The sequence below is a fragment of the Pezoporus flaviventris genome, unplaced genomic scaffold, assembly GCF_033815535.1.
Source record: "Pezoporus flaviventris isolate CSIRO_AGI_PZ_B2104156 unplaced genomic scaffold, CSIRO_AGI_Pfla_v1 ptg000045l, whole genome shotgun sequence".
NCBI lineage: Eukaryota > Metazoa > Chordata > Aves > Psittaciformes > Psittacidae > Pezoporus > Pezoporus flaviventris.
Genome location: NW_026892593.1, coordinates 21,842,962 through 21,868,993, shown reverse-complemented (window position 1 = coordinate 21,868,993; position 26,032 = coordinate 21,842,962). Strand labels below are relative to the sequence as shown.

General features: G+C 40.1%; 1 protein-coding gene across 3 annotated transcripts in view; it reads left to right on the top strand.

Annotated features, from left to right (window-relative positions):
- The window catches only part of ST7 (suppression of tumorigenicity 7), a 149,638-nt gene extending 124,114 nt beyond the window's left edge, over window positions 1-25,524 (top strand). For all 3 annotated transcript variants that reach the window (XM_061467661.1, XM_061467660.1, XM_061467659.1), the window contains exons 12-15: window positions 9,443-9,593; window positions 16,285-16,377; window positions 19,373-19,512; window positions 25,201-25,524. In XM_061467661.1, coding sequence (XP_061323645.1) covers window positions 9,443-9,593; window positions 16,285-16,377; window positions 19,373-19,512; window positions 25,201-25,296 — 480 coding nt within the window. In that variant the 3' untranslated portion in view covers window positions 25,297-25,524. The remainder of the gene's footprint in view (window positions 1-9,442; window positions 9,594-16,284; window positions 16,378-19,372; window positions 19,513-25,200) is intronic.
- Window positions 25,525-26,032: the final 508 nt, after the last annotated feature.

Below are 26,032 nucleotides of genomic sequence, written 5' to 3'. Positions count from 1 at the left end.
GTAGCTTTAACACTGATGAGGACCTGATTCCTGATTTCTGTGTTAGATTAACAAGTGATGATATGGAAAGGGAAGCAAACAGTGAGAAGAGAAAGAAGCTGATAGTATGCACAGTTTTTTCATTTGGTATTTCACATTCAATGTCTTCTACTCTGGACTGTGCAACTTGAAGTTTTAGCTGAAGCGAGTCCTTTACGTGAGTAGCAATTACATGGTGGACTGTGGTAGTAAACACCACCAAATGCTAATGCTACGCTGCAGGACAGAATCATACATAAAGACAGATTGTAATTTACAAAATAGTCATTAAAGATCTTCTAGTTGAAAATAGCATGTTTTATTTGTTTTGATGATTACATGTAAGAATACATTTTTGGCATGCTATACAAAGGAACCTATGTTTGGAGTTCATGGTGTGCTTCATAGAAGTTGCATTAGTAATTCCTGATGCAGCACCCTGTCATTAAGTTCTGAGAATGCAAAGCTCAGAGATGAAAGATTGCTGAGAACTGCAAAGTAAGAAGAGGGATTTATGTCTAATGCCCTAATCTCCTCTCTAGATATGTATCTTAGAAGTAAGAATCTTACCCAGAGGCTACTAAAGGCTAGTGTACATTATTCTTTCATCATCTGTTAGTATTGCAGTCTGTAAGTTCATTATAAAGGCAGACTAGAGGCACGTGCTTTTTGGCCCTTGGACATCTGCCTCTGAACCTCACCCCACAAACCTTTGGACTGGTATTGCCCTTTTAAAGTAAGCAGCCTCCACTGGGGTGCAGAAGACTTTATTTCAGTCCTTCTCTGGCTGAACCTTTCTGAATGTTTTACTGAAGCCCAGTTAGAGTATCTGTCCTTGCTGTCTAAAAAATTGGATATCTGCCAAGCAAAGATACCAGTTTAGCCTGTCATGAGCAGCCCCTGGGAGCCTGTTTCATTTTCCTCACTTCCTCCATGCTTTTGGTAATTCTTTCCATCAAAATCTTTTTTAACGGCTTACATACTAATGATTCCATATTAACACACACAGTTTCCCTCCTCTTTAAATAAATGGTATTGCATTTACTTCTCTTATCACTGGATTACTTGTTTCTGAATGGGGATCTTTTTGCTTTAAGTCAGTTATACTAGTCTGTCTTGGGACTGGTTAATTCACTGCTCAAGGACAAAGACAAAGGCTGCAGTGGCTTCCACTTCCGTACATGCTCCTAATGTCCATCCTGCTGTTGTCTCCATGCTCTACACTGCCATGAAACTGAGGCTGAGTCTCCATTTGCTACCTTTTTGCTTGTTCTTCTGTTTATCCTAAAGAACTTGCTCTTCTTTGGTTTGACTTCCTTTGCAAAATCTGCCTCTAAGTTGTGGCAGATGCTGCATAACCTCTGCACTCCCAGATCTCCAAGATTTCCTGTAAATCAGTACTTTCATTCATTGCTTGTGACCTGTTTCTCACTAGCCAGCTTCTGTGTAGGTGGCTTTTCAATACAGGGCTGAATCTCCTTTCTGACAAGTATCACTATGTGTGAAATGCAGAATGTGTGTTCCTTTTGGTACTTCGGAAAATCAAGAAATTCCAGTGCTCTTCCTCATTTAAGATCCTGAGCTTTTCTGTCAATTTACATTGTTAATTGATTCCATTGATTCCCTCAGTTTTTCAAACTTTCACTGACATTGCAAACCTTTGTGAAATATACAAATTATCAGGATAACAAGGTAGTAATGGGAGCAGACTCCAGAGGGGGTTTTTTAGTTCATAATTTAACATTAAAACAGTGTAACCTAATACAGATTTATATGCAGCACTACTGATTTCACACTCATTTTTTCTGCTATTAGCTAAAGGATATTAAAGTGGCAAAAATATTATTTTCATTATAATTTTATGCACATTTTATGGATGTTACACCTCAATTTCCACTCAATTATGATTAAGCCATATCCAATTTGTTCTTAATAAAATGGAGATAAGTTTTAGCAAGCAGCATCACAAGAAATCTAGCAGTGTCGCAAAACTAATACCCCTACAGAGCTTCTTTAGGATTTAAACACTAATGAGTCTCTTGGTCAGAGTGAGGAAAAAACAAAGGTGACAAATTACTTAGAACACTTGCAAAGTGCCTAGCAGAAGCTTTCAAAGCAGAGAATTGCACAGTTAAAGAGAAAAAAAATTAGTTTGATATGTTTCTGGTTTGTCACAAAAAGAGATTTTATCATTTTCAGTGCAAATCATTAAAATTCAGAATTATCACATAAGAAGATTATTACTGCATATGCATTTTCAACACATTTAACTGGAAATGGCATATCTTTGCTAATGAGATTCTGGGAGGGAATGCAGGGGAGACACTCTGTACACACTGAGATGTTGCTGAGCTGGATTTAGCAAGAAAAGGAGACTGAGTCTCCCGTTGTGACCTACTGCAGGTTTGTGTAAAACGACCATGGGATTCTTACAATGCTGCTGATTTTTTTCCTAGGAGATTATGGCCAGATTGCAGTCCACTGCTGATAGTGATGTTGCAGAGGTCAGATACACTTCTTACACTTTCCTTTGAATGTAATCTAAAGATGTAGACACCCCTTAAGAAGAAGAAGTTTAAAAGTCCCAGATTTCAATCTTCAGAGGTGAGAAACCCTGCAAAAACACCTACTCCCCACGTGGGAACCAGTGTGTATGCATGGTCCTGGGGTCTTTCCAGTGTGTATGTCATGAAGATGTTGACACTCACTTTCACTGATTCTAGATGACTGTACATCACATTGGGGTTTATTTTCTGTCTGCACAAAAATGGCGTTTGCAAAGACCCAGTATGGCTGACAGTCTTTCTTTAGGCAGCCACCTTTTCAGCAAATCACCTCCTTTTGACACAGGTTTTTTCTTCCATTTCTGAGTACATTCCAATGGCAGTTTAATTCCCAGAGATAAATCCATTAAGTCTCAGATATAGGTGATAAATTCTCGTTGTTTTTGCAATAAAGTGGAGTCAAGATATGACATGTGGAGGTACTAGAATTTGGTTTAAGTGAAAAAAGGTAGTACAGAGCTCAGTGCAACCTGCCAGATCTCTCCAGGAAGCTGGGCAACTGGCCTGGCTGTGCTGTTTCTGGAAGCTGAGCTGTGCAAGGTAAGACCAGCTCAGGTCTGTCAACTATGATCTCCTTGACTGCAGAGAAAATGGAACCACTGTCAAACTGATCAAGACTTCTCCTTCTGAAGACATCTAATCTGTAAAAAGGTTTCTGTGCTTGAAAGTGGCTCAATTTTTTATGCTGTCCTAGAAAAATATCTCATAAAAGATACTACATTTATCTACAGTTTGTCTTGTTTGTTACTGAAAACTCAGTCACAGAAAATTGCAGCTTTATACTTTGGCAGAGATTGCCTATGTGAAAAGAAAATGCTTCACCAGGCAATGTTTTGAGGGTTCTTTATAATAAAAGGGGGACATAACCACTAGCAGATTGGAAGTCAGCAGTACAGCAGGAAAGATAACAAAGGAAAGAGCTGTGAATTTCACTATGAGACGAATCCCAACAAATTGGGTCACCTGTTTGTGAAGATTTGCCTGGTTTTTTTTTCAACCATCTATATCATAAATGAGATTCTATGGATTAGCATCCTTTTGTTTTAGTGTTGCACCATGCACTGTGGAGTTTTAGTCCCAAGGAAATGTGCTGATGCTGTCTGATAATGTGCTGCTCAAAAACTTAAGAGCTAAACAAAAAGGGTTTTGTTGCCACTGAAGGAGTTGGGTTATCACTGTAATTCCAGAGTGTTTTGTATGACAAAGACAGTAGTCATCCTACATCATGGAGAGTACATAATTTGTGGAGTGGGTGGGAAAAAAAGTATATGTATGTATGCATATAAAGACTTCATTATTATGCATATGTAGTGTTTGGAGCTTCCCCGCTTATATGTAATGCAACTATCCCAAGCTAATACAGATAAAGTTCCACAGCTGTTTCTGGGACATTCCTCAATTGTGGAACACTCTTTCTGAACTGACTTGCAAGGCTCCCTCCCTACATTCAAACTCCTGAAAAGCACCCCCTCTTTTCTGTGATCTGTGAGACACAAGCTATTCAGTAAAGTCAAAAGGAAAGCAGATGATGGGCCATATGTCTGATTGTTAAGAGTGAGTCAAAAGTGTGATCTGCACACAGTTGTATGTGTTTGCTAAGTAAGTCAGGAGCTGAGTTGATTTAAAGAGAATATCTGCTGAAGTGTGCTGCATTTGAATCAGACAACTTCAAATTGATATTACTTTAAGAAATGCCGTTTTGTCTGTAGTTTCTTAAAAGGATGTGACAAACCATTGACTTAAACACTTTTCAATATTTATCTGTTCTCCATTTCATCCCTTCTCATTTATTTCTTATTTTATTTTTTTTATAAGACCTGTGTCTGTCTGTATGCTTGTGTGGTTTCTAGTAAGTTGTAGTTGCTAATAGAAACAAATAATGCAAACAAATTCATATACCAGATGGGAAATGAATCTGTTCTGCACACCCCATGATATTACAGAGAAACTATTCCAGACATGTCTACGAGAGTTTTTAATGGTTCAATAAGACAGTGATTTGGTTTTGTATCTTCAGCAAAGAGGCCAAACTTCTTAGTTACCATCAGTCCAATGAGAACTTGTAAGGTGACCTAAAAGTAGCTTCTCTGGGCATGTAGAAACCGGTGTTTTGGAACTGGTTTAAGCTTGTGCTGTTCATCCCTCTGGGATAAGGAGAGTTCCTGTTCAAACAATGTTAAATTCTCATATTCTGGCCTGGAGGAATGCTGTCACAGGTGCAGGGGTGACTCTTGCCTATTTGTGGCCTGAGCTGTAATTTCAGAGGCAAATTGCACAATTGAGGAAAAGAAGGAAACTTGCCTGAGATAGGTTGATTTATTTCATAAAAGGATATTGAAGTAGCTCATTAATGTGGAATGTTAAAAGCACTCCCAGAGGAGCATTAATAGCCAGGGTACTGTCAATATTGTGAAATAAAGAATGTATATTCAATCAATTCAAGCAAGAGAAATAGAAACTCCACCATGTTGCACTTCCTGTATGCAAGGTCCATTGTCATCCTCCAAATGCTCATTAAAAGGCATATTCCCATATGTGTACAGAATGGCTGTAGCTGAGCAGTATCTGTTAAAGTGTCATGTAACTGGCCCAGAAGCCATCTGTCAAAAATAGTGACCTTTGTCATAACTAAAATACAGGGTTTTGACAGGAAGAAGTTTGGGGTGAGAGAAGAGAGAGACCAGAAAAACAAAAGACAACCAAAAAAAAGCCAAGCCATAACAACGCAGTGGAGAAAGGCTGATTGAGCCATCTGTTGATGACAGGAAATCATTGCACAACTTCAGTATTCATTCATAACTTAAGACTAGGTCATTCTGGCTGAAGTTTTCTACACTGTCTTTCCTGAGGTGATTACTTTTTAAAAGAAACATGATAATCTCATATAGTTGTGATCCAACCTGGCCTTGAACACTGCTGGGGATGGAGCAGCCACAGCTCCTCTGGGCAACCTGTTCCAGTGCCTCACCACCCTCACAATGAAGAACTTCTTCCTAATATCTAATTTAAATTTACCCTCTTTCAGTTTAAAGCCATTCCCCCTTGTCCTATCACTAACTGCCCTTGTAAAAAGTCCCTCTCCAGCTTCCTTGCAGGCACCGTTTATGTATCGGAAGACTGTTGTAAGGTCCTGCCTGAGCCTTCTCTTCATTTCCTCCATGATGGCTGGCTCTTCACTAAGTTTCTCATTTAGCCTGTTACTTAACCCTCCCTCTGAAGTGGAACCATGCGTACATTCAAAGCCCTGTCAGGATGACAGAGAGCTCACATCTTCCCTATGTATTGAAAAGGTAGTGAAGTTTTATTACTTCAATTGTAAAGGTCATGATTGAATCTGAGAGGATGCCAGTGTATCAGGAGTTACAGTTGATAGGGTGTCTGTTAAGTGGTGTAGGTTGTTTTCTTCTAAAGCCAGATGGAGTTCATACTGGTATGAATTTTAGTAGTATGGTAGGATCTCATGTCTATATTAATACTTTAACAACAAGGGCTGAGCTCTGGACTGAGGCCTTTGGAAATGTTGAGATATAAATAGTTACATTCCCACCCTGAAGTCTTTGGTTGCTGAAGAGAAGACTGTACCTGTCTAGTGTAGTATCTTTGATTAAGTGCAATGACAGCCTCTTGGAAACTACAATCAGATGTCTGCCTTTGGCTGATTTTTTCCAAGGGCTGGAGATACTTGTTGCATGCAGAAGTCCATCAGGACTGTGATTCACATGTTATATGGGCAGCATGAGGACTGCAGCTATCATTAGATAGTTTGAAGATTTTTTTTTCATTCAATTTCATTTTATTAGAATTTGTCTGCTTGTCCAATCCAAAACGTTCCAGGGGCACCATGTTGATTTCATGAACACTCTGCTAGAAAACCATCAGATTGCTGGAGCTCAGTCCTGCCTGTCAATATCTGGGTGCCAGTGGCCTGCAGTTACTGTAAAAGGGGGCTGCCCTTGGCCATGGTTTCTCCAGGTAGACCCTGTGCCCTGTCAGTGAGATATCTAGGAACCTGAAAGCCATCCAGGCTCTGAACTCCCCTTGAAAATACAGCAATGCACAAACAGATATGATATTCTGGGACATCAAGACCATCCTAATTTTTATAGCTCTTCTTCCATAATAATCAAGCCCTATGTGCAGCTAGGTGCCTTTTGGTACCTATTACTCCTATTTAGATAAGTTAAACAAATGGAAGCCTTCAAGTGCCTTGTCACAAAACAAACTTGACATTTATTTGATTAGCTCTATTCTGCACAAAAAAATTGGTCTTTACGTTTCTGTAAGTACCTGATGAGAACCGTACAGAGTGTTCCAGACAAGGTATCTCTGGAGCTGTGTACAGTTAGCATTCCTGCTGGGAATGCCTCCAGAATAAATTAATTGACAGCTTGCATGGCAAAAAGTTGTGGCTGACCTTTCTGTATAAACCAAAAACTATTATGAGGCCCAAATGAGCAATCAGTCAACTTTGTGTGTGTGTCTTCTTGAATGCCACTGAACTAGATTATGTACTTTTTGTTTGGGAAAGTAGCTGTGGTAGAGTAATGAGGGAGGGGTTTCTTTCTGAAACTGAGAAAAATACAGACTGAAAAATCAACACAACTGAGTAAGGGCTAAGAATGATTTGCAAGTGCCAAGATATATCCTTCCATCTGGTATTTCCATTTGATTTGGATCTTAATCACCGATAACAAATAATACGTAAGAATCAAAATAACATGTTTTCATCTCAATGCTCCTAGAAATAGAATATTCCTTCCTGGTTTTTCTTTCCCTACAAATAGTGACATGGCATTGAGTTTGTGGTTTGTTTGTTTGTTTGTTGTTTTTTGTTTTTTTAGTGAAATATTTAAATATGAGTACTTACTTTCTCATTTAATTTTGAAAAGAGAATGGAAATAAGAGTTCTAAATTAATAAACCAGATACAAACATGCAGCTCTTGCAGCTGTATTCCTTTCTACTCAACAGGTATAATGTATGTTTTTAATGTTTTTAAATATAATGTATGTTTGTAATGTTTTTAAAAGGCTGGCACATTCATTAGAGCAAACATAAGAATGTTTGCTGTATTTCTGTAAGCCTGGCACTCCCTCCCTCTTATCAGCTCTTTATGCTGTTCTCTCTGTCACTCTTAATCCCCTGTCCTGCGTACTAAGTTGCAGCTTCCCGCGTTAACCCACCTGCTCTGCAGCTCTGTCAGATTTTTCTGAAAGGCTTTAGAGAAAATTCGAGTGTCACACTTACTACTCCCACTGCTATTTCAGTTTCTCCTTCTTTAATACTGTTACCTGCATCAGAAACACTTGTGGTTTCGCTTTCGCCTTTGAAGTATCTATTTTGCAGGGTTCTTTGCTTTGACCATGGTCTCTTCAAATCTTTTAGCTGTTTGCTCCTTCCAGGCTCCTTCAGGCAAAGGGTGACTAGCTCTATCCCTCCATAACCTCATGCTAGTGGTGCTCATTTCCTTTGGACCTTTCCTCTTCCTTTCCCCAAGTCTGATTTTCAGTTCTCATTACCTTCTTTTGCCCTCTTTCCTCCTCTTTTCTGCACCAGCTCATCCTGTCCACAAAAGTCAGTGTTTAAGAGGAGCTGTGAAAGGTTACCACCCATGCCTCCTCTGTTTCGCCTCTGAAGGCAGGTTGCCTTCTTTTGGGTGCCTGCACTGGGTTGTTGTCAGTCCCTAGGTCCTGCAGTCCTCCTCCTTCCAAACCAGTGCGTAACCACAGGATAAAGTTGAGGAGCTGCACACTCACTCTCTTTATGCCAGTGATTAACCATAACTTTACTTTCCGAACTTTGTGTTAGGGCCTGACAGCCTACTGTCTGACTTTCCTGCTGCCTTTTGTGTTCATTTAAGTAGTCTGGTAGGGAGAACATTTAGTCTTAGGCATCGTGGAAGAGAGCAACAGTTTTCCTATGCTGTTCAAGAGCAGTCAGCACACAGCTGGGTAATGTTACACTTCTCAGAGGAGATCTGACAAACAGGAGTTGATTCAGTACCTTGTGATGTCTGACTGTCCTTCCTTTCCCTGAAAAGCATGTCAGAAGGGGTACATCTTTCCCCTCCACTAACTGGAATGTAGTGTACCACCACTGATGAGCTGAAGTCTGCTGAAATGGTAGTGGTCTATCTCATGGGCTGGGGAAGGAGGAAAGATCACCTGCTTGAATGACAGCCAGGACCTCTGTCTTCTCCTGTGGCATCAGCTGCTGCTGGGGGGGGGTCCAGAAATGAGGAATATTGCTTGTGGGTTTGGTCAGTTGTGCTTTTCATTTTCATACCATTTTCAGTAACTATATCAAGTAGCAAGTTTAAGATAAACTATTTTTCTGGAAATCAGTTAGTTGTTCCATTTTGTAACTTTTTTACTTTGTAACTTGTTGGTGCCTACTAACCTTGCTTATTCATAGACCTAGCAACCAATTGATTGCAATGCAGTAAAGCAACCTGTGTGCAAACTGCAAGCACGGCATGTTTGCTTATAGAAAGACTATGTGCATCAAACTGCTTAATCTTAGTATAAACACTTTTAATTTAAGAGAGCTCTTGTAATTAGATTCTCTTTTCTGCTTTAAGCTCTTTATTTCCACCTCCTTTGATAAGAGACATCTCACTTTGAAATTCTCTGTAGTCCTCCTACTGCAGCTGAAGAGTAGAACATTAACCATCTGTCAGCATATCTTAGTCTTTGGGAATAATTCAGTAATTATCTTCAAGTGCAATTGGTGATGTTACACATTTGATGAGTGAAAGTACTTTAGGGAAATAGACCTTTCAGAGTGCATTGTTGAATTGCAGGCAGTTTTTTGTGGTTTTTATTACCTCTGAAATAATTGTGCTCTGCTTTTTTATTACAGTATCTTCTAGAAATGAAAAGCTTAATTCTGCCCCCTGAACATATTCTGAAGAGAGGGGACAGTGAAGCAATAGCATATGCTTTCTTTCATCTTCAACACTGGAAAAGAGTAGAGGGGGCATTGAATCTCTTACACTGTACATGGGAAGGCAGTAAGTAATCCTCATTCTTACAAAGGAGCTAATAAAATATTTTTATTGAATGTCATGAGAAAATACTAGCTTTTTGTGTAATATGTGGGAATTTTGGAGGTCAGTTATATCCTCACAGCACTGAAATATTGGCAATTAAAACTGAAAATACAAACTTCGTTTAATGAGAAAAAGGGTTGTGAAGTCTTTCATTGTGTTGTCTCTGTAATACTGAACAAGATTTCCCATCTTTATTGAGGCATATTGTCTTACTCACAGACAAGGGGATAATAATTTGCCTTCCTTATTCCAGAGTTGTAGAGAGTTGTTTGTTATTATTTGAATTAACGGTTTCAAATTGAAAAAGGGTAGATTTAGATTGGATGTAAGGAAGAAATTTTTTACAGTGAGGGTGGTGAGACAGTGGAACAGGTTGCTCAGACAAGTTGTGGATACCCCATCCCTGGAAGTGCTCAAGGCCAGGTGGGATGGAGCTTTGAGCAACCTGGTCTAGTCATGTTCTTGCCTATGGCAGGGGAGTAGGACTGCATGATCTTTGAAGGTCTCTCCAACCCAAATGATTCTGTGGTTCTGTGAATGGTTTGATATTGGGAAATTACAAAAGTGCCTTATAGGTAGATAAATATTAATGTGCAGTATAAGACAACACAGTATTTTATGGTGGGTTTTTTTAATTGACAAGCTGGAATGAGTCCAGTGGAGAATTACTAGGATACAAAGGGGACTACAACATGTGATGTAGGAAAAGACGCTGAGGGAGCTGGTTTTATTCAATTTGGAAAACACTTCTAGTCAGTGAAGGGAGGATCCAGTTGCTGCCTTCAACCACCCAACAGAAATGATGATATGGAAGACAGAGTGAAGAGTCTTTGCAGAATGGCACAACAGAAAGACAAAAGGCAATACACACAAGTTGAAACATGAAATTTCATCTATACATAAGAAAAATACTTTCAGAATGAGAGTAGTGGTGTGTTGGAACAGGTTGCTGATAGTCTGTGGCATCTCCATCCCCAGAGACATTCAGAGCTCAGCTGGACATGGCTCTGAGCAACCAGACCTAAATTTGAAGATAACCCTGCTTTGAGTTATATGACCTCCAAAGGTCATATATTCTAGCCTGTCTTATCCTGTCTTTGATATTTTTTTCAGGTTTAAGAGAACTGAAAAGTACCATTTATAATCAGCCTTTTTTTAATGCAGGTTTTTCTTGATGAAATCTCGTTTCCCTTTTCTGCTCTGCTTATTCTGTTTTCCTGTTCTCTTTCCGCCTCTCCATGCTTTATTGTACCACTTGGTTTTTTTTTTCTTTCTCCATTTTCTGTTCTCATTTAGCTTTGACAAAAAAGTTTGTCACCATGATAATTCCTACAGAAATGCAGTTAATACCTCCATTGTAAAAGACTTACTGTCTCAGTCACTGCATGAAATGGGCTGAACATGCCTCATTTCCAATGGAGGCTCCCTGAGGAATCAATGGCTTTATTTCTAGGTGTATGGAGCACCTTACTCAGTAATCCATACAATTGCCACCTGGAGTTTGCTCTGCTGCATTGTTCTCTGTCCTACCTGCGTGCTCTTTTCCTGTCAGTTCTCCCAGTCTATTACTTTCTCTGTCAGAGCTTCTTTCCCAGTGGCTTATTTTCAGTGGGTTGTAGTGTTTCTTCTCCTCAGGTGCTTGCAGAATTTCTTTATCCCTAGGCTCATTATACCATCATCATGGAGCAGTATTTTGCAGGGAATCGCAAATAGATCTTCGTTAGCTTTGACAGGCTGGGAAGTGCCTAAAGGGCTGTTTACAAGGACCAGCTTTTTGGCACAGAAGGCTGGCTGCTCTGCAGTCCTCCTGCCACTAAAGAAATCTAGTCATCTGTGCCTGAAGACAGTGAGGGCATTCCCAGCTAAGTACATTAACTGATTCTGCTCTTTATTACCTCCACAGCAATCTGAACTTACAGAATCATAGAATCATAGAATATTTAGGGTTGGAAAGGACCTTAAGATCATCTAGTTCCAACCCCCCTGCCATGGGCAGGGACACCTCACACTAAACCATATCACCCAAGGCCTCATCCAACCTGGTCTTGAACACTGCCAGGGATGGAGCATTCACAACCTCCCTGGGCAACCTACTCCAGTGCCTCACCACCCTAACAGGAAAGAATTTCCTCCTTATATCCAATCTAAACTTCCCCTGTTACCTCTTGTCCTATCACTACAGTCTCTAATGAAGAGTCCCTCCCCAGCATCCCTATAGGCCCACTTCAGATACTGGAAGGCTGCTATGAGGTCTCCACGCAGCCTTCTCTTCTCCAGGCTGAACAGTCGCAACTTCCTCAGCCTGTCTTCATACAGGAGGTGCTCCAGTCCCCTGATCATCCTTGTGGCCCTCCTCTGGACTTGTTCCAATAGTTCCATGTCCTTTTTATGTCGAGGACACCAGAACTGCACACAATACTCCAGGTGAGGTCTCAAAACACCATGAGGTTGGCATCAGCCCACCTCACAAGCATGTCACGGTCCCTCTAGATGGCATTCCTTCCCTCCAGCCTGTCAACTGAACCACACAGCTTGGTGTCTTCAGCAAACTTGCTGAGGGCGGACTCAATCCCACTGTCCATGTCTCAATCCCACTGTCAATGAAGATGTTAAACAAGACCAGTCCCAACAACAATCCCTGAGGGTCACCACTCATTACTGCTCTCCAACTGGTCATTGAGCCATTGACCACAACTCTTTGTGTGCGGCCATCCAGCCAGTTCTTTATCCACCGAGTGGTCCATCCATCAAATTGGCGTCTCTCCTATTTAGAGACAAGGATGTCGTGTGGGACAGTGTCGAACGCTTTACACAAGTCCAGGTAGATGACATCAACTGCTCTACCCCTGTCCATCAGTTTTGTAGCCCCATCATAGAAGGCCACCAAATTGGTCAGGCAGGATTTCCCCTTAGTGAAGCCATGCTGGCTGTCACCAAGCACCTTGTTGTTTTTCATGTGCCTTAGCATGCCTTCCAGGAGAATCTGCTCCAAGATTTTGCCAGGCACAGAGGTGAGGCTGACTGGTCTGTAATTCCCCAGGTCATCCATTTTCCCCTTCTTGAAAATGGGGGTTATATTTCCCTTTTTCCAGTCGTAGGGAACTTCACCTGACTGCCATGATTTTTCAAATATGATGGCCAGCGGTTTAGCAACTTCATTTGCCAGCTCCTTCAGGACCCGTGGATGGATCTCATCAGGACCCATGGACCTGTGCACGTTCAGATTTTTAAGATGGTCTCAAACCAGATCCTCCCCTACAGTGGGCGCAAGGTCTTCATTCTCACAGTCCCTGCATCTGCCTTCCAAGACTTGGGTGGTGTGGTCAGAGCCTTTGGCAGTGAAGACCGAGGCAAAGAAGTCATTCAGAACCTCAGCCTTCTCCAAATCCTGTGTAGCCAGTTCTCCCAAGAGCTTCCTGAGGGCGCTGTGTTCTCCCTAGTCTGTTTTTTATTTGCTATGTACCTGTAGAATCCCTTCCTATTATCCTTAATACCCCTAGCCAAGTTTAATTCTAACTGGGCCTTAGCTTTCCTAACCTGGTCCCTGGCTTCCCGGACAACATCTCTGTACTCTTCCCAGGCCACCTGTCCTTGTTTCCACTTATTATAAGCGTCTTTTTCATTTGAATTTTCTTCAGCAGCTCCTTATCCATCCAAGGTCTCCTGGCCCTCCTGCTACACTTCCTTCTGGTTGCATCTGGGGATGCAACACTCCTGAGCTTGTAGCAGATGACCCTTGAATATCAACCAACAGTCTTGGGCCCCCTGCCCTCTAGGGCTATATTCCATGATACTTGCACTTCATTAGCTAATATTTGTATAGTAGCCTGTAAAGGTGTACATGAGTATTGTTGCCTAACCTCTAAAGAAAAATCCATAGTTCATTTTGCTCAGTGCCTTCAGAGAGAGATGAACAGTGCCCCAGCCCTCAAGAATTTTGTTCGGATTTTGCTCGCGCATAAAGACTTCCATGGGTTTTAATGATTTCACCAGTATTTAGTCCAATAATCATAACTTTTGGTTCGTATCTTAGTCTGTATACGGATGAAATGAATTCTTTATGTCACTCTTATATCCTTTACTTGCAAAAGGTTTCTTTGGCATCTTTGCACAAATGTAAGTTAAAAGCAGTGGAAACATGACAGAGAAATTAAATTTAATTAAATATTAGTTCTAATCAACTGTCTATATACAGCACAGGTCAGTGACCTGGCTTTCTTCCCAGGTATTTATGCGTTTGCCATGTCTTGAATTTGTAATATTCTGTCAGTGAGCTTAAATAACCACAAGTCTCATTTTAGTAGCTTGCATGTAGGAATTTAATGCCCACATATATACACTATTTAGTTCTGACCTTGTGGGAATTGAGCAGAATTAAATACAGTAAGTCAGCCACTTGGGGGTTACATTTTGAATGCTTTGGAGGAGAATAAGATCACCCCTAATTAAGACAACCTCTAACAAACTTTATGCAGAAATATCACTGTGATATTTAAAACTCCAAAATTCTCACAGAATGTTTTTCCCAAAATGCATTCAACAGTGGAGAAAAGCGAGGTTATAAAAATAATGATCATCATCGAGCTGGAATGTTGGTTGTTTCCTGATCTCTCTTCTTTCAATCAGTCAGTGCACAGTTTTATTCGTAGTACAACTGAAAAAGCCCAAGTGACACCATGTGAAACGTTGCCCTGGGTTTGGTCCAGGTGCTCTGTACAAGGGGTCTGTAGTCTCAAATGTAACCAAATTTCAAAAGAGAGTGAGGTGCTTGTTTGTCAGTTTCTAAACATGTCATGTTTCCTGTTGTGTGCATGAAGAAGAAAAACCTAGGGGTTCTCAAATGCTGCAGTAGCTCTCAGGACAAGCGCATGGATGAATGGCAAACTCCCTCTGTGCTACCTGAATTGGTTAACATAAAATAGGATCAGGTGATACTGTAAAAGCAAGGCAGAGAAATGCCTATGTAAACACAAACTGATACAGATGAAGGAGAGCACTTTCTTCCATGGCTGATAACATTGCTAAATAAACTGGTTTGCTGTTAAATATTCCATATTTGGTCTCACATCAAAGATGGCTGTTTATATTCTGACAAATCTTTCCAGACGTTTTTTCACTTGTTTTATAAAAGCAACGTCTTTACCATCCCTTTTTATTTTTATTAGAATCGTAATACTACTGTGATTCAAGGTGAGGCAGAAGAGGCTTGATTATCTGTTCAAATATTAAGGCAAATTGGAAGGAAAAGCTTGTGCTAGTGATTTTGAAATGATGAGTGTTGAACATCCCTCCACGTATTTTTACACAGACACTCACATTTGCTGCATGTGAACATCATACAAGTCTTGGATTATTGTACTTCTGCTTGGCTTTTTGGGGTGCTGTGGAGGGGGGGGGAATATTGGGAGAGCATTACAGCTCAGGTTGTTTTACAGTCTTTGAGGATTTCTACCTTCTTTACTATTGCTTGAAACACAATAATTCAGAATAAATACACTCTCATAATTGCACCAAAAAATACAGCTAGCATTATTTCAAATGCAGTGTGCACAACTGAAAATTTTGGGGTATTGTGTATTATAAGCAATTCCTCGGTTGTCTTGTGAGCAAAAGATAATGACTAGAGTGTTATCGTGTGGCAGTGGGCTGTACCTAACGTCTGAAATAAACACTGCTCCTAGGACATCTGTTGAGGAAAATATTGCTTCAGTGACTGATGTTCATAGGAGTAGTGAGAATAACACCCTGATGACATTTTAACAGTGAGAATAATATATAGGATAATGGAAAAGGATGCCTTGATTGCAAAGCTATAATTCAGTCAAGCATTCTGATGTTTCCATAAACCTCCCTCAGAAGGCCTATGACATCAGCACCATCCAGATTTAGTAATCCATTTCCCTCCCTCTCTGTTATTATTTTCAATTTTTAAAATGTATAAGATTAAGGAGTATTTAATCCATGACCTCGAGATTTATATTGGAAACCTCACTTGATCTGCTGCATTTAAAAAGAATGCATGTGAGGAGCCTGGTTTTAATAATTCTGTATTAATCTTTGATAGCCAAATATAAAATGAAAACATGACTGTGCTGGAAAACTGGTTCTCTGACCTTGAGTCATCAGTGTTACCTGATTTGCTAGAGTGCGATGGGAAAAAGGTAGTGTTACTTTTTTCCATGCAAAACTTGTCTTTCACTTGATGCACAGAGTTTGTGAGTATTGGCTTGAATACGCAAGCTCAGCTGGTCATTTTTGAGGGCTGTACCTGTTATATTAGATACACTTCTTTCACCTGAAGGTTAAAAATTCTACAGACTAAAAGCGGCAGCAGAGTATGTAAATTTGGCTATGGAATTGTAAGTATCATGGGCTCTGATCATACAATCATTTATGTATGTACTTGCAATGTTATCTCACTTGACGCTCTTGAACCTCTTCCCAAGAAAAGAAACATAAATGTTTGCAGGATTAAAAACTCAATGTAGATTTGTATTTGGGCATTTCATTAAGCAACTTCTATTGTGTTTGCAACCAAATATAAATGTTGTGGTTTGTCTGTGTTTATTTTTCAAAATTGTAAATATAGTTACTGTCTGTAAATATGTGACTGTCACACAGTAACTTGTACACGGTGTTGTTTTCTTTCCAGCTTTCAGAATGATCCCCTATCCACTGGAAAAAGGACATCTTTTCTACCCTTACCCTATTTGTACAGAAACTGCAGATAGAGAACTACTACCATGTACGTCCAACTTCCCTCTTACTGTTGACATAAAATAATTGTTTACCTGAGTCTTGCGGCACTGATCTCCAGTAATGCCTTTTAAATTGAAAACACTGGATTAGAATAATCAGTTCTCTGGGGCTCCCTTGATGGTTTAAGAGGCAGCTCCTCACCACAGTTCATAAGAGTTAACTATATTTGTCGTTGGTGACAGTGTAGGGACAGGGAGAGAGATTAATGAAGAGGTAAAAATCAATTAGATCTTGATCTTCTCTCCTGTCAAGACACTAAAAACTATGTCTGATCTTTCATCTAGGGTAACATCCCATCAAACCAAAAGCACAATGGCATGGCCTTTTTAGTCTTTTGTAGAGTTAACTCTAGTTACTTGAATTCCAAGGCAAGATCAAACCTGCTTGAGGACAACTGGATCACTAATGCAGCTGTTACTCTGACAGCTTATGCTTAAATAGCAAGAAAGGTTTTCTTCATGTAATGGTGTATGTGCTGAAGAAACTGATGTGAAATTACCTCAGTCATTTATTATATGTGTTTTTGGCATATAATAAACACATGTATTGTTTGGCATACAATAAACACATATATTTGTTGGCAGCAAAGTGCCAACAGCATTCCCAGTGCTCTGCAAGTTACACAGATAGATCCAGCACTCAAGAAGTGTTACAGTCCAAGTTAACAAGACTTAACTACAGTGCATGCAGTGAAGCACAAGAATGCAGAGAAAGAGCAAAGCAACCAGTCTTGCAAACAGTTATGCTTCATTTTCTCACAGTGGGTCTTTTTGTGAGCACAAATGGAACACACACAAGTGCAGAGGGGTTTGCAGGGTCAGGGCAAAGGAGATCCAAGTTGATCCGAGGAAGGAGATTCTTCTCTCATTATCTTTATCCTGAAGAAGGAACAAAGAGAAATCTGTTCTGAGAAAAGTACAATGCAACTTGCTTCTGCTGTGCAGGCTGGTTTAGAGGGAATTTGCTCTTTCTGTATTCTTTCATTCAAAACCTCTCTGGTTTGGGCTAAAAAATTCATTGCCACTTTATATAAGCCTACATAAGTGAACATTAGGTGAGAATAATACAGCAAAAATCTGCTCATTGCGAGTTTCTCCTTCACAGTACATTCTTGCTGATATTACACAGAAATCCTTGGCAACTGACAGTATCTCCCCACCCCATTATAATCACCCTAATTATAACAACACCTCTTAGAGCGCTCTGCTTGCTTTACTCAGAGGGATGCTGAGCTGGGAAGGGTGGAGTGTCAGGAGATTTAGGAATGTCAAAATCATGCAGAATAGCTCAGTGTTCTCTTTTTAGATGCAAAACTAATTGTTCTTGTCAAATGTTAGAAGCAAGGGACTCTTTAACAGCATGTGCAGGCAGTTGGGTTCTACTCTGGCAGTTACGGGAAATGCTTTTCGCTGCAAAATCTCTTGGGTTTTAGTAGGGAAGGGTTTAACATACCATGACAGACACAGGTTGTTTAAAGGGGTTTTGCATACCTGTCCACACCCTTTAATTGTGTGTGTGTTTTGAAGGATAGTCATCTGGAATTATATCAGAACACTGAGATCTGGTAGGCTATCCAAATTAAAAATATCAATCACAAAACTTTTGCCATGACTGGATAACAGACTGGAACAACAAGTCTGAGCCTGTGTCAAAAGCAAGTGCAAAAAACTGAGCATAAGAAACATACGAAGTCCATGATCTGGTATTTCCCAATCCCTAAATTTAATTTAAATCAAAGAGAAGCTGCAGATTATCTGGTTTTATTTTTAGACTGATTGAATTGTCAGACCAAAAGATCGTATGTATTTTTAGCTTATAATATTTTAATCAAACTCTTAGAATTCCTGCCGTTAAGTTTTGCGGTCTACGCTACTCTGGATGAATGCAGTCAAGAATATTGTCCTGCCATGTTGCTGGATTACCCTGTGTTTATGTTGTTTACAAGTACAATGAGAAGAGAGCTGGTCACTGAAGCAAAGAAAGAAAGTAGGCAAAATGGGAGAGCAGTGTTTTGTGTGTATGCGTAGTCATAGGATTTGAGTATATGGGAAGCCTTGAGGTTGGTCCTGTGTGAGGAAAGATGTTTGCATTTAGCATGGCTGTAGCTCCAAACTATGGACTGAATGAGTGAAGCAGACAGCTAAGAGTCAACCAGACCTTTTGTCAACCCAGCCAAATTTTCACCTTGAACTTGAGCTGCTATAGAAGCTAAAGGGATATATATTCTTCCAGTAAAATATTAATTATCCTCTTCTGACCTTTTCAGCTTTCTCAGTGCTGTTTTCTCCAAAGCCCAGTGAGCAATTTATCATACCAGAGTCAAATTTCTGTATTCCTTTTAGTGTAGACTAACAAACACCTTAGAAAAAAATCACTACTAATTTAAATCCCAGATTTTAACACATTAGAAAATTGCGTTGCATATACAGATAATTCTGAAAATCTGAATTTAAAGTATTTGTTTATATGTCCTACTTTTGAGTTAACTTTTCTTGGTTCTGCTCATTAAACCCTCAGAATTTACTGTTGCAAAGACTGTAGTTTTATAGCCTGCTTAAACTGATAATGCTTCTGCAAGCTTGGTCTCACTGCTGCTCCCAGGTGTATGTTTCCATGCAATCTGTGTATCAGCATTAGCAAACATGGGGCTAGTCAATGACCTGGATTAAAAACCTGGTATTTTATTTGTGGGTTCATAGTTGCTGACCAAGGAAGGCAAAAGTAATGTGCATGTAGGACCAGAATAAGCCAGAAATACAGTCTTTAGATGAGTATTATTTGGCAGTGACTGACTGACACAACAATAATGTTGGCCTTTGGTGTTTCAGACCTTCTATGTCTTTTTGCCTTCAGAAGCATCTTTCAGTGTCTCTGGCTGTTTAAACCACATCGGAATGTTGGTTTGGTTTTGGTTAGGTTTTGCTTCAATTTTTTTTTTTTTAACTTATAATGCATTCTCCTTCCCATCTTTTTTTCTACAGCATTTCATGAAGTTTCAGTTTATCCCAAGAAGGAGCTTCCCTTCTTCATCCTTTTCACTGCTGGACTATGTTCTTTCACAGCCATGCTAGCCCTCCTGACACATCAGTTCCCAGAGCTCATGGGGGTCTTCGCAAAAGCTGTGAGTATTCTCTGCTGCTGCTCTCTTCTGGTAAATAAAGACACAGATGCAGGAAAAGCTGAGCTTAATAGTGCCGGTTATTAAATATATGCATATTCAGTAATACAAATAAAACATCAAGAGATGTCTGAGAGGGGGACATTTGAACAATTGTTAAGGGAGTTAATCAGTAGAATACACTACTGTCTGTCTTCTCTGGTTTATAGGGTTCTTTTGTTAGGGCAGATCTTTTGTGATTTTGCCAAAAAGGCTTGGTGAGGGAAGGGAATTCCCTTGAGAAGGGAGTATCTGTATTTTCATATATAATCCAATAAAATAACCTAATAATGGTTTTCAGAATCCCTCTTATTTTGTGTAGAGCCATAATGACTGTGCCATGCTTTCCAGTGCAATATGAACTCTTAGAATGAGCAGAAAGAGAGTATTCTGTTAACCAGGGCAAATTTCTGTGTTCTTTCCCCACAAAGCTATGAAAGAAATAGTCTCAATATTTCCCTCATAATTTTTCTTAATTACATCCCAGGAAGCCTCTACTAATTCTTCTTTTTTAGTCCACCAAAGATTAATAAATGTTGGAGGATGAAGGGGAAGGGCTGTGAATTATGTTGAAACATGCTTTTTTTCTTTTCAAAACCAAGAACATCACTGCTCCAGTGTGCTAGGTAATGAAAAATCCACTTACAGAAAAGTTCTAGGATAGTAAAAACTCCTTTCTGCTTCTCCAAGAAGTACTGAATATGCTTTGCTGCTTCTCCAAGAAGTACTGAATATGCTTTGCTGCAAGATATTATCTCATGTGTATTTGTGTCTCTTTTAGATCTTGTGTTTACAAAATAGACTCTTGGCTATTTAATGTCTTTTGTTTCTGGGAAGCATAGGAAGCAGGGTGGAGGAGGCAAGGCTGAAAGGCTTCACCAAATTCCAGATCGTATTTACTCAAAATCCTTTGCAAATGGCAAGAGACAACCTAGTGAACCAGACCTTCTACCACCCAGAATTGTGAGCGATAAAGGTCTGGTACAGTAACAAGCTCCTAATGTTAAGTGTTTTCTTTCCTTAGCTCTAAAAGGCAGGAAATAAAGTTAGATGTCACCAAGCAAAAGATACTACAACTACCAGCAAAAAGCGCTGAAATGTACCTGAAATACTACTTTCTCTTGTTTCTTGAGTGTATACGTAGGTGTTTTGTGGACAGTAAGTGTAACTCAGGCATATGATCGTAAACTTCTTTCTAAAGCTTTTCTTATGTTTTTTTCCTGAAGTCATCGAAATGCATGACCCTTGTTAGCGGGCTCTTTTAATGTACTGTGCAATTCTCTGATACTGGCATTGTTAATGGTCCCAAATCTTTTCCTGTTAGCCTTGTTCATGTGCTTCTCAGCCTCATATCCTGAACAAAGAATATATCTCAAGCTGGCAGCATGATGAGAATTTGTACTTGGTGCTCTTGCTATAGGCAGTGAGCAACTGGAATTTGATAAAATCAGTAGCATGTTTTCATGGTCTTAACTCACCTGGCTTTGGTTGCTGAGTGCAGTCAAACAGAGATATCACTACTGGTGCATTAGTAACTGTCTCTGTGTGATTTGGAGCTTGCACATTCCAAAGCCATTTGGGAAGCAGAGGCAGACCAGAAAGATCTGCTTCCCTGGTGTGTAAGTGCAGTTGCCATTGACGTTAATTAGAGCGGATACCTCAGGATTCTGTGTGTGGCTGTTAAGTTCTGCATATAGGAGCAGGTGAAGCTCCTAGTTAGTAAAATAAGTGCAGACAAATATAATTGAAATGTGGGCTGCTTTATGTGCATAGGGTTGGCAAGCTTACTCAAGATCTCTGAACCTGTATGGATGCAGTTGGCATGTCAGTTAATACATATTGTGACTTGTTTGAGCTGTATCTTAATCCCCATAAACAACTATATGGAGCAGCTGAGTTTCTGTTGTACACAGGCAGGGCACGATTTAAGCCTGTGACATTCATTTAGTAGCTCATAGAACACCTTTGCTTCAGAAGGCTCATTTTGTTGTCTCCTCTGGGAAAAGTAGCCCAGGTGTCTGAGATTGAAGAAAATAATGGCAGACATCTCTCTGAGATGTAGCTGTATCAGAACAAAACAGAAGAGGTTGGCCAGTCCCTTTCAATTTTAGGGAAGATTGTTTCATTACTAACTAGCTTCATAAATAGCTAAAAAATGAATGTGCTGACCGTTGCTGTGGTTATGTACGTTGTATTACCCATGCTGGTATGGTTGGTAGTCATTGTGATGTGGTAGATTACATTGTGAAACTGTACACATATGCTTTAATTTTAAAAGGTCAAAATTATTGCTTCTTTTACGCCTGCCAATCCCAAAAGCATTGCACAGATGTAATATCGCCATCATGGCCCAGAGCTGTGTTACTACAAGTTGATATTCACCATATTTCATAAAACCTGAGTGGGTTAGCATGACTAGGAGTTGGGAACTGGCTTTGACCTGACCTCCAGGTTGCATCTTCTTGCCCCTTTTCCATAGCCCATTAACCCAGACACTGTGTTCTTCAAGGCAGAAAAAGCCCTTGAGTGCTGAGGATCCCCTCCACATGAGAGACTGCCAAATGTGGCCTGTGCCACTGTGATGGACAGTCCCTTTGGGCCCTGTGTTCCTCTGCTGGATGCAGCAGTCAAAAGCATTTGAAGTCATCAGTCATGTCTAAAAGTGTAGGGCCTAGTTAAATTTTTTAAATGAGTGAAACTCAAGAAAGTAATTTATTTTTCTCTGATTTGATTCCCTTGTTTGCCTGAGATCACTGACATGATCTGTTTCAGTATTTCACATACGGTGAATGAGACCTCGGTTCAAAAAGAGGGTTTACCCAGGGAGATATTTCATCTGCTTGGATCTCTACAGGCACTGAGTCAGGGAACATGTACATCCAATCTGAGCAATAAATAGTTCCTCCATTCGAACACCAACCAACATGGTGGCAAAAGGAAAGGAAAAAAAAAACCTGTATCATGCTGACTGAGCCCTCCTGGGTGCTGCCATGTGGCAAACAAGCTGCCCATAACTATCTGAGGACAGGAGCACCAGGAGCTTTCCAAGCCCCAGATAGCCCCCAGCACAGATGTTGTTTACATGGGCTTGTAGAATTGAGTACGTGCTATTCTGAACCTCTTGCTGTCAGGAAAAGTTTTACTTGGACTTCAGTGAAGCCAGGCTTCGGTATCCATGAATTTAAATCTATTTTGTACACCAGCTCATTTTCCAAGTGGAGAAAAGCTTGGCTTGTTTTAAGCCACAGATACTTTGCTGAGTTTGTTACAGGATACAGTCAACTATTTCAGCAACAAAATTCCTATGAATTGCAATGAAACTTACTGTCAAGCAAATTACTCTTGTTTCATTGATTTAACAAGTGTGTAATTTGCATTGGTTACAAAGCTGAGTTTTATCCAAGTAGATGTGATGGTGCAAGCTTACCACATAGATTAAGTGCTACTCGAAGAGTAGAAAATATCCTCTAGTGAGCTTTTTGCATTTGGCAAAATTAAAGGGACTTATTTACTTAAACTGTTCACAGCTTAACCAGAGGGAATGCTTCTACTTAGGCTAAGCCACTTGTAATAGTAATGACAAACTCTGAGATTAGGTAAATCAGTGTTATATTAATTCAGCTGCAATTCATGTTACACAGCTTGACCTTTGGCACTACAACTGAAATACTCTTGTTCAGCTTCAGTTACAAGATTTTTCTTCAACCTGTGCTTAAGACAAAACCTCATTACCAGGGATGGTGTTACCTGTTTTTCCTCTGATGCACAAGTTGTCCATCGTGTAGTGTCTGTATTCTATGCAAACATGTCCAAGAGGTAAAAAGAATTTGAATGCTTACTATTACCTTTAAAATGCATACACATTGTCAACATCATACATTTTTACAGTTAAACTCTGCAGAGAGCCCATTTTGGTGAACAGTGAAACTGTTTGCAGACGTTTTCTTGCTTCATACCTTGAAATGGTTATAATCCCTGGCTGTTGGATATTGCAGTTTTGAAACATTTTAAATACATTTGCCATATATAGCTGTGTTTAAGCAGCACAAAGACCTGTAACAATTTCTGAATTGTTCATACTTTAGGTACTTCAGAGCCTAGATTAGAGACCAAGGACATATCTGTATGAAGTAATAAAATACTGTTTGTCCTGTGGCTCCAAAGGCAAGTGACTTATCTCTGTTCACGTCTGCACCGCTAACTTATTTTCCCTTCCGAGGCAGGATGGCCCTGTCCTTGCTGGCTGCTTAGAACTGTCCCTGCCCTGTGCTATCCCTAAACTCTGCTGGGCTTTGTTGAAGAGAGACTAACTGGCATGGGCCAGAGCTGTGCTAGCAGTTCTGGAGTGTGTGGGGCAGGCCAGCAGCCTGCACTGTGAGGCACTCCTCGTTGCTTTACAGGAGAAGACAAAAAACAACCACTCCCTCTGCAGCTGGGGGCAGAGAGGAAAGAGACCATTTCAAAGGGCCATTCTGGTCCTGGGATGGGTATAGTTGCTCTCTGGAAGTGCTTAGTTCTCTTCAGTGACTACAGGCGAACCAGACCCTCACGTCTGTGTCCTTCATGTGTGTAAAGATAACATGGAACAAATTCAGACTGTGAAAAGGGATGTACAGGATTTACAGTCTGATGCTCTCTTTTATCAGGAGAGAGAGTTCTTCTGGGCAAAAAAGAGAACACATCTAGCACCAGATTTTCTTTAATAGACCTACCAAGCTGAGTTCATTTACCCATTGGTGCAATAAGCAGAGTTTACCTGTTTTGTGCTGACTGCAGAGAAACACAAACCTCTTTCACCTCTTTGCCAATTAGTTGCAAAGAGAATTGTTTATTTTTAGCAAAGTTGCATTAGCCTAAATGGTTAGAAGCCACAGTGTTCACAGTCTCAAGGTGAAGATGACTTTGTATGTTACTGTGCTCTCTTGTACCTGTATAGGGCCTCAGAATAGTTGTATGTAACACATACAGTTAATGTAAAGCACAGTTAGTATGTATTTCCCAAAATTTTGGGAGTGCTTCGAGTACCTGAGTTCTGAGAAGTGTAGCTGGCAGTGTTTTTTCTTGTGATAAAATGATTTCTATTCACTTGGTTTTTGTCACATATGCCTGTCCTAACAATATATTGAAATCTCTTTCACCATTGCCAGATGTGTTGTGTTAGCGAGGGGGGATGTTAAAATAAATTCCAGTTATAGATGCTGTGGTGTATATAGCAGAACTGTACATAACACTGAACCATTTTAAACCTCAATCTAAAGACACAGTTTTTGTCTCTGAGATGTGGTCTGGCAGACTCTGCCATTATGAAAAAGCCTCTCTTTTCCCTTCAGTAGGTTTTGGTTTGAGCTTTTAGTGGCTTCCATATGAGCTTGACTGTAGGATATGGGACGTGTGAAAACTTTTTTAGTTCATCACTTTGATCTTCATAAAAATGGGGCTTTTGCTTTCTTTGCTGCAAAAATCCAGACATCTGTGTATGTGCAAGGCTCAGAATTTGGCAGAAAATCTTTCTACGTGCCTTGTATAATTTTTATCATGCTGCAGGAGTTTACAGAATAACACAGCAAGAGTTTCTCGTCTTACTGGACAGCTCTCTTTTGAGGTGTATTGTCTCCTGGATTTTGATCTGAATGTTATCTGATTTCTTTGCAGTTCCTCAGCACCCTCTTTGCCCCTCTAAATTTTGTGATGGAAAAAGTAGAAAGTATCCTTCCCTCCAGCCTGTGGCACCAGCTGACAAGGATCTGAGGGAGCACGCCTGCTGACTGACTGCCGTGACATCTTCTGTGCCAACGTTTTGTTGACCACAAGAAAGCATGATAAAAAAGGGAAGCAGTTCTAAGACTTAAAAACTCTTCATGGATTGTCTGTTCTCATATAAAATCTGTTTTGTTGTACAAAATACATTGATGTTAGGTTCTATTATATTTTGCCTTCGGAAAAGAAAAACTTAAAAATAAACTTTTGTGTATTGCAGCACTGCTGTCTGTTGGCATCTTCTTCAAAGCTCAGATTGTACTTACTGTTCTTAAAAAAACGTGTGGTGTATCTGCTTCACCACAGCTAAAGCTTGGCTTTCCATTCAGTTAATGAAAAAATGCTAATAACTTTACAATTAAGGAACACTATCACTGCCCTTTCTTACAGAGTTCAGCCAGGGTGAAGCTCTCACTGCTACAGACAGTCTAGACGAGCCTTCTAGACAGTTAAAGCTGTCTAGAAGCTTAAAGCAGCTTTAGGCTCCCCAGGCAGTTTGGATGGCACACTGGGCTTCTGACTCCCATCTCTGCACAGAGGTCAGTCTGAATTTTCAGAAAGTCCACACACTTCACAGATTTTCCTCACACCACTGTTACTTCAAGTTCCTCCCGAAGCTCCATACTTTGCTCTCTGTCTACAGAACAAACCATAGGCAATGGCAGAGAACTGGAAATAAATCTGCTTCTTGTGAGTGATCATTGCATTCATGCTGTTATATATTTGT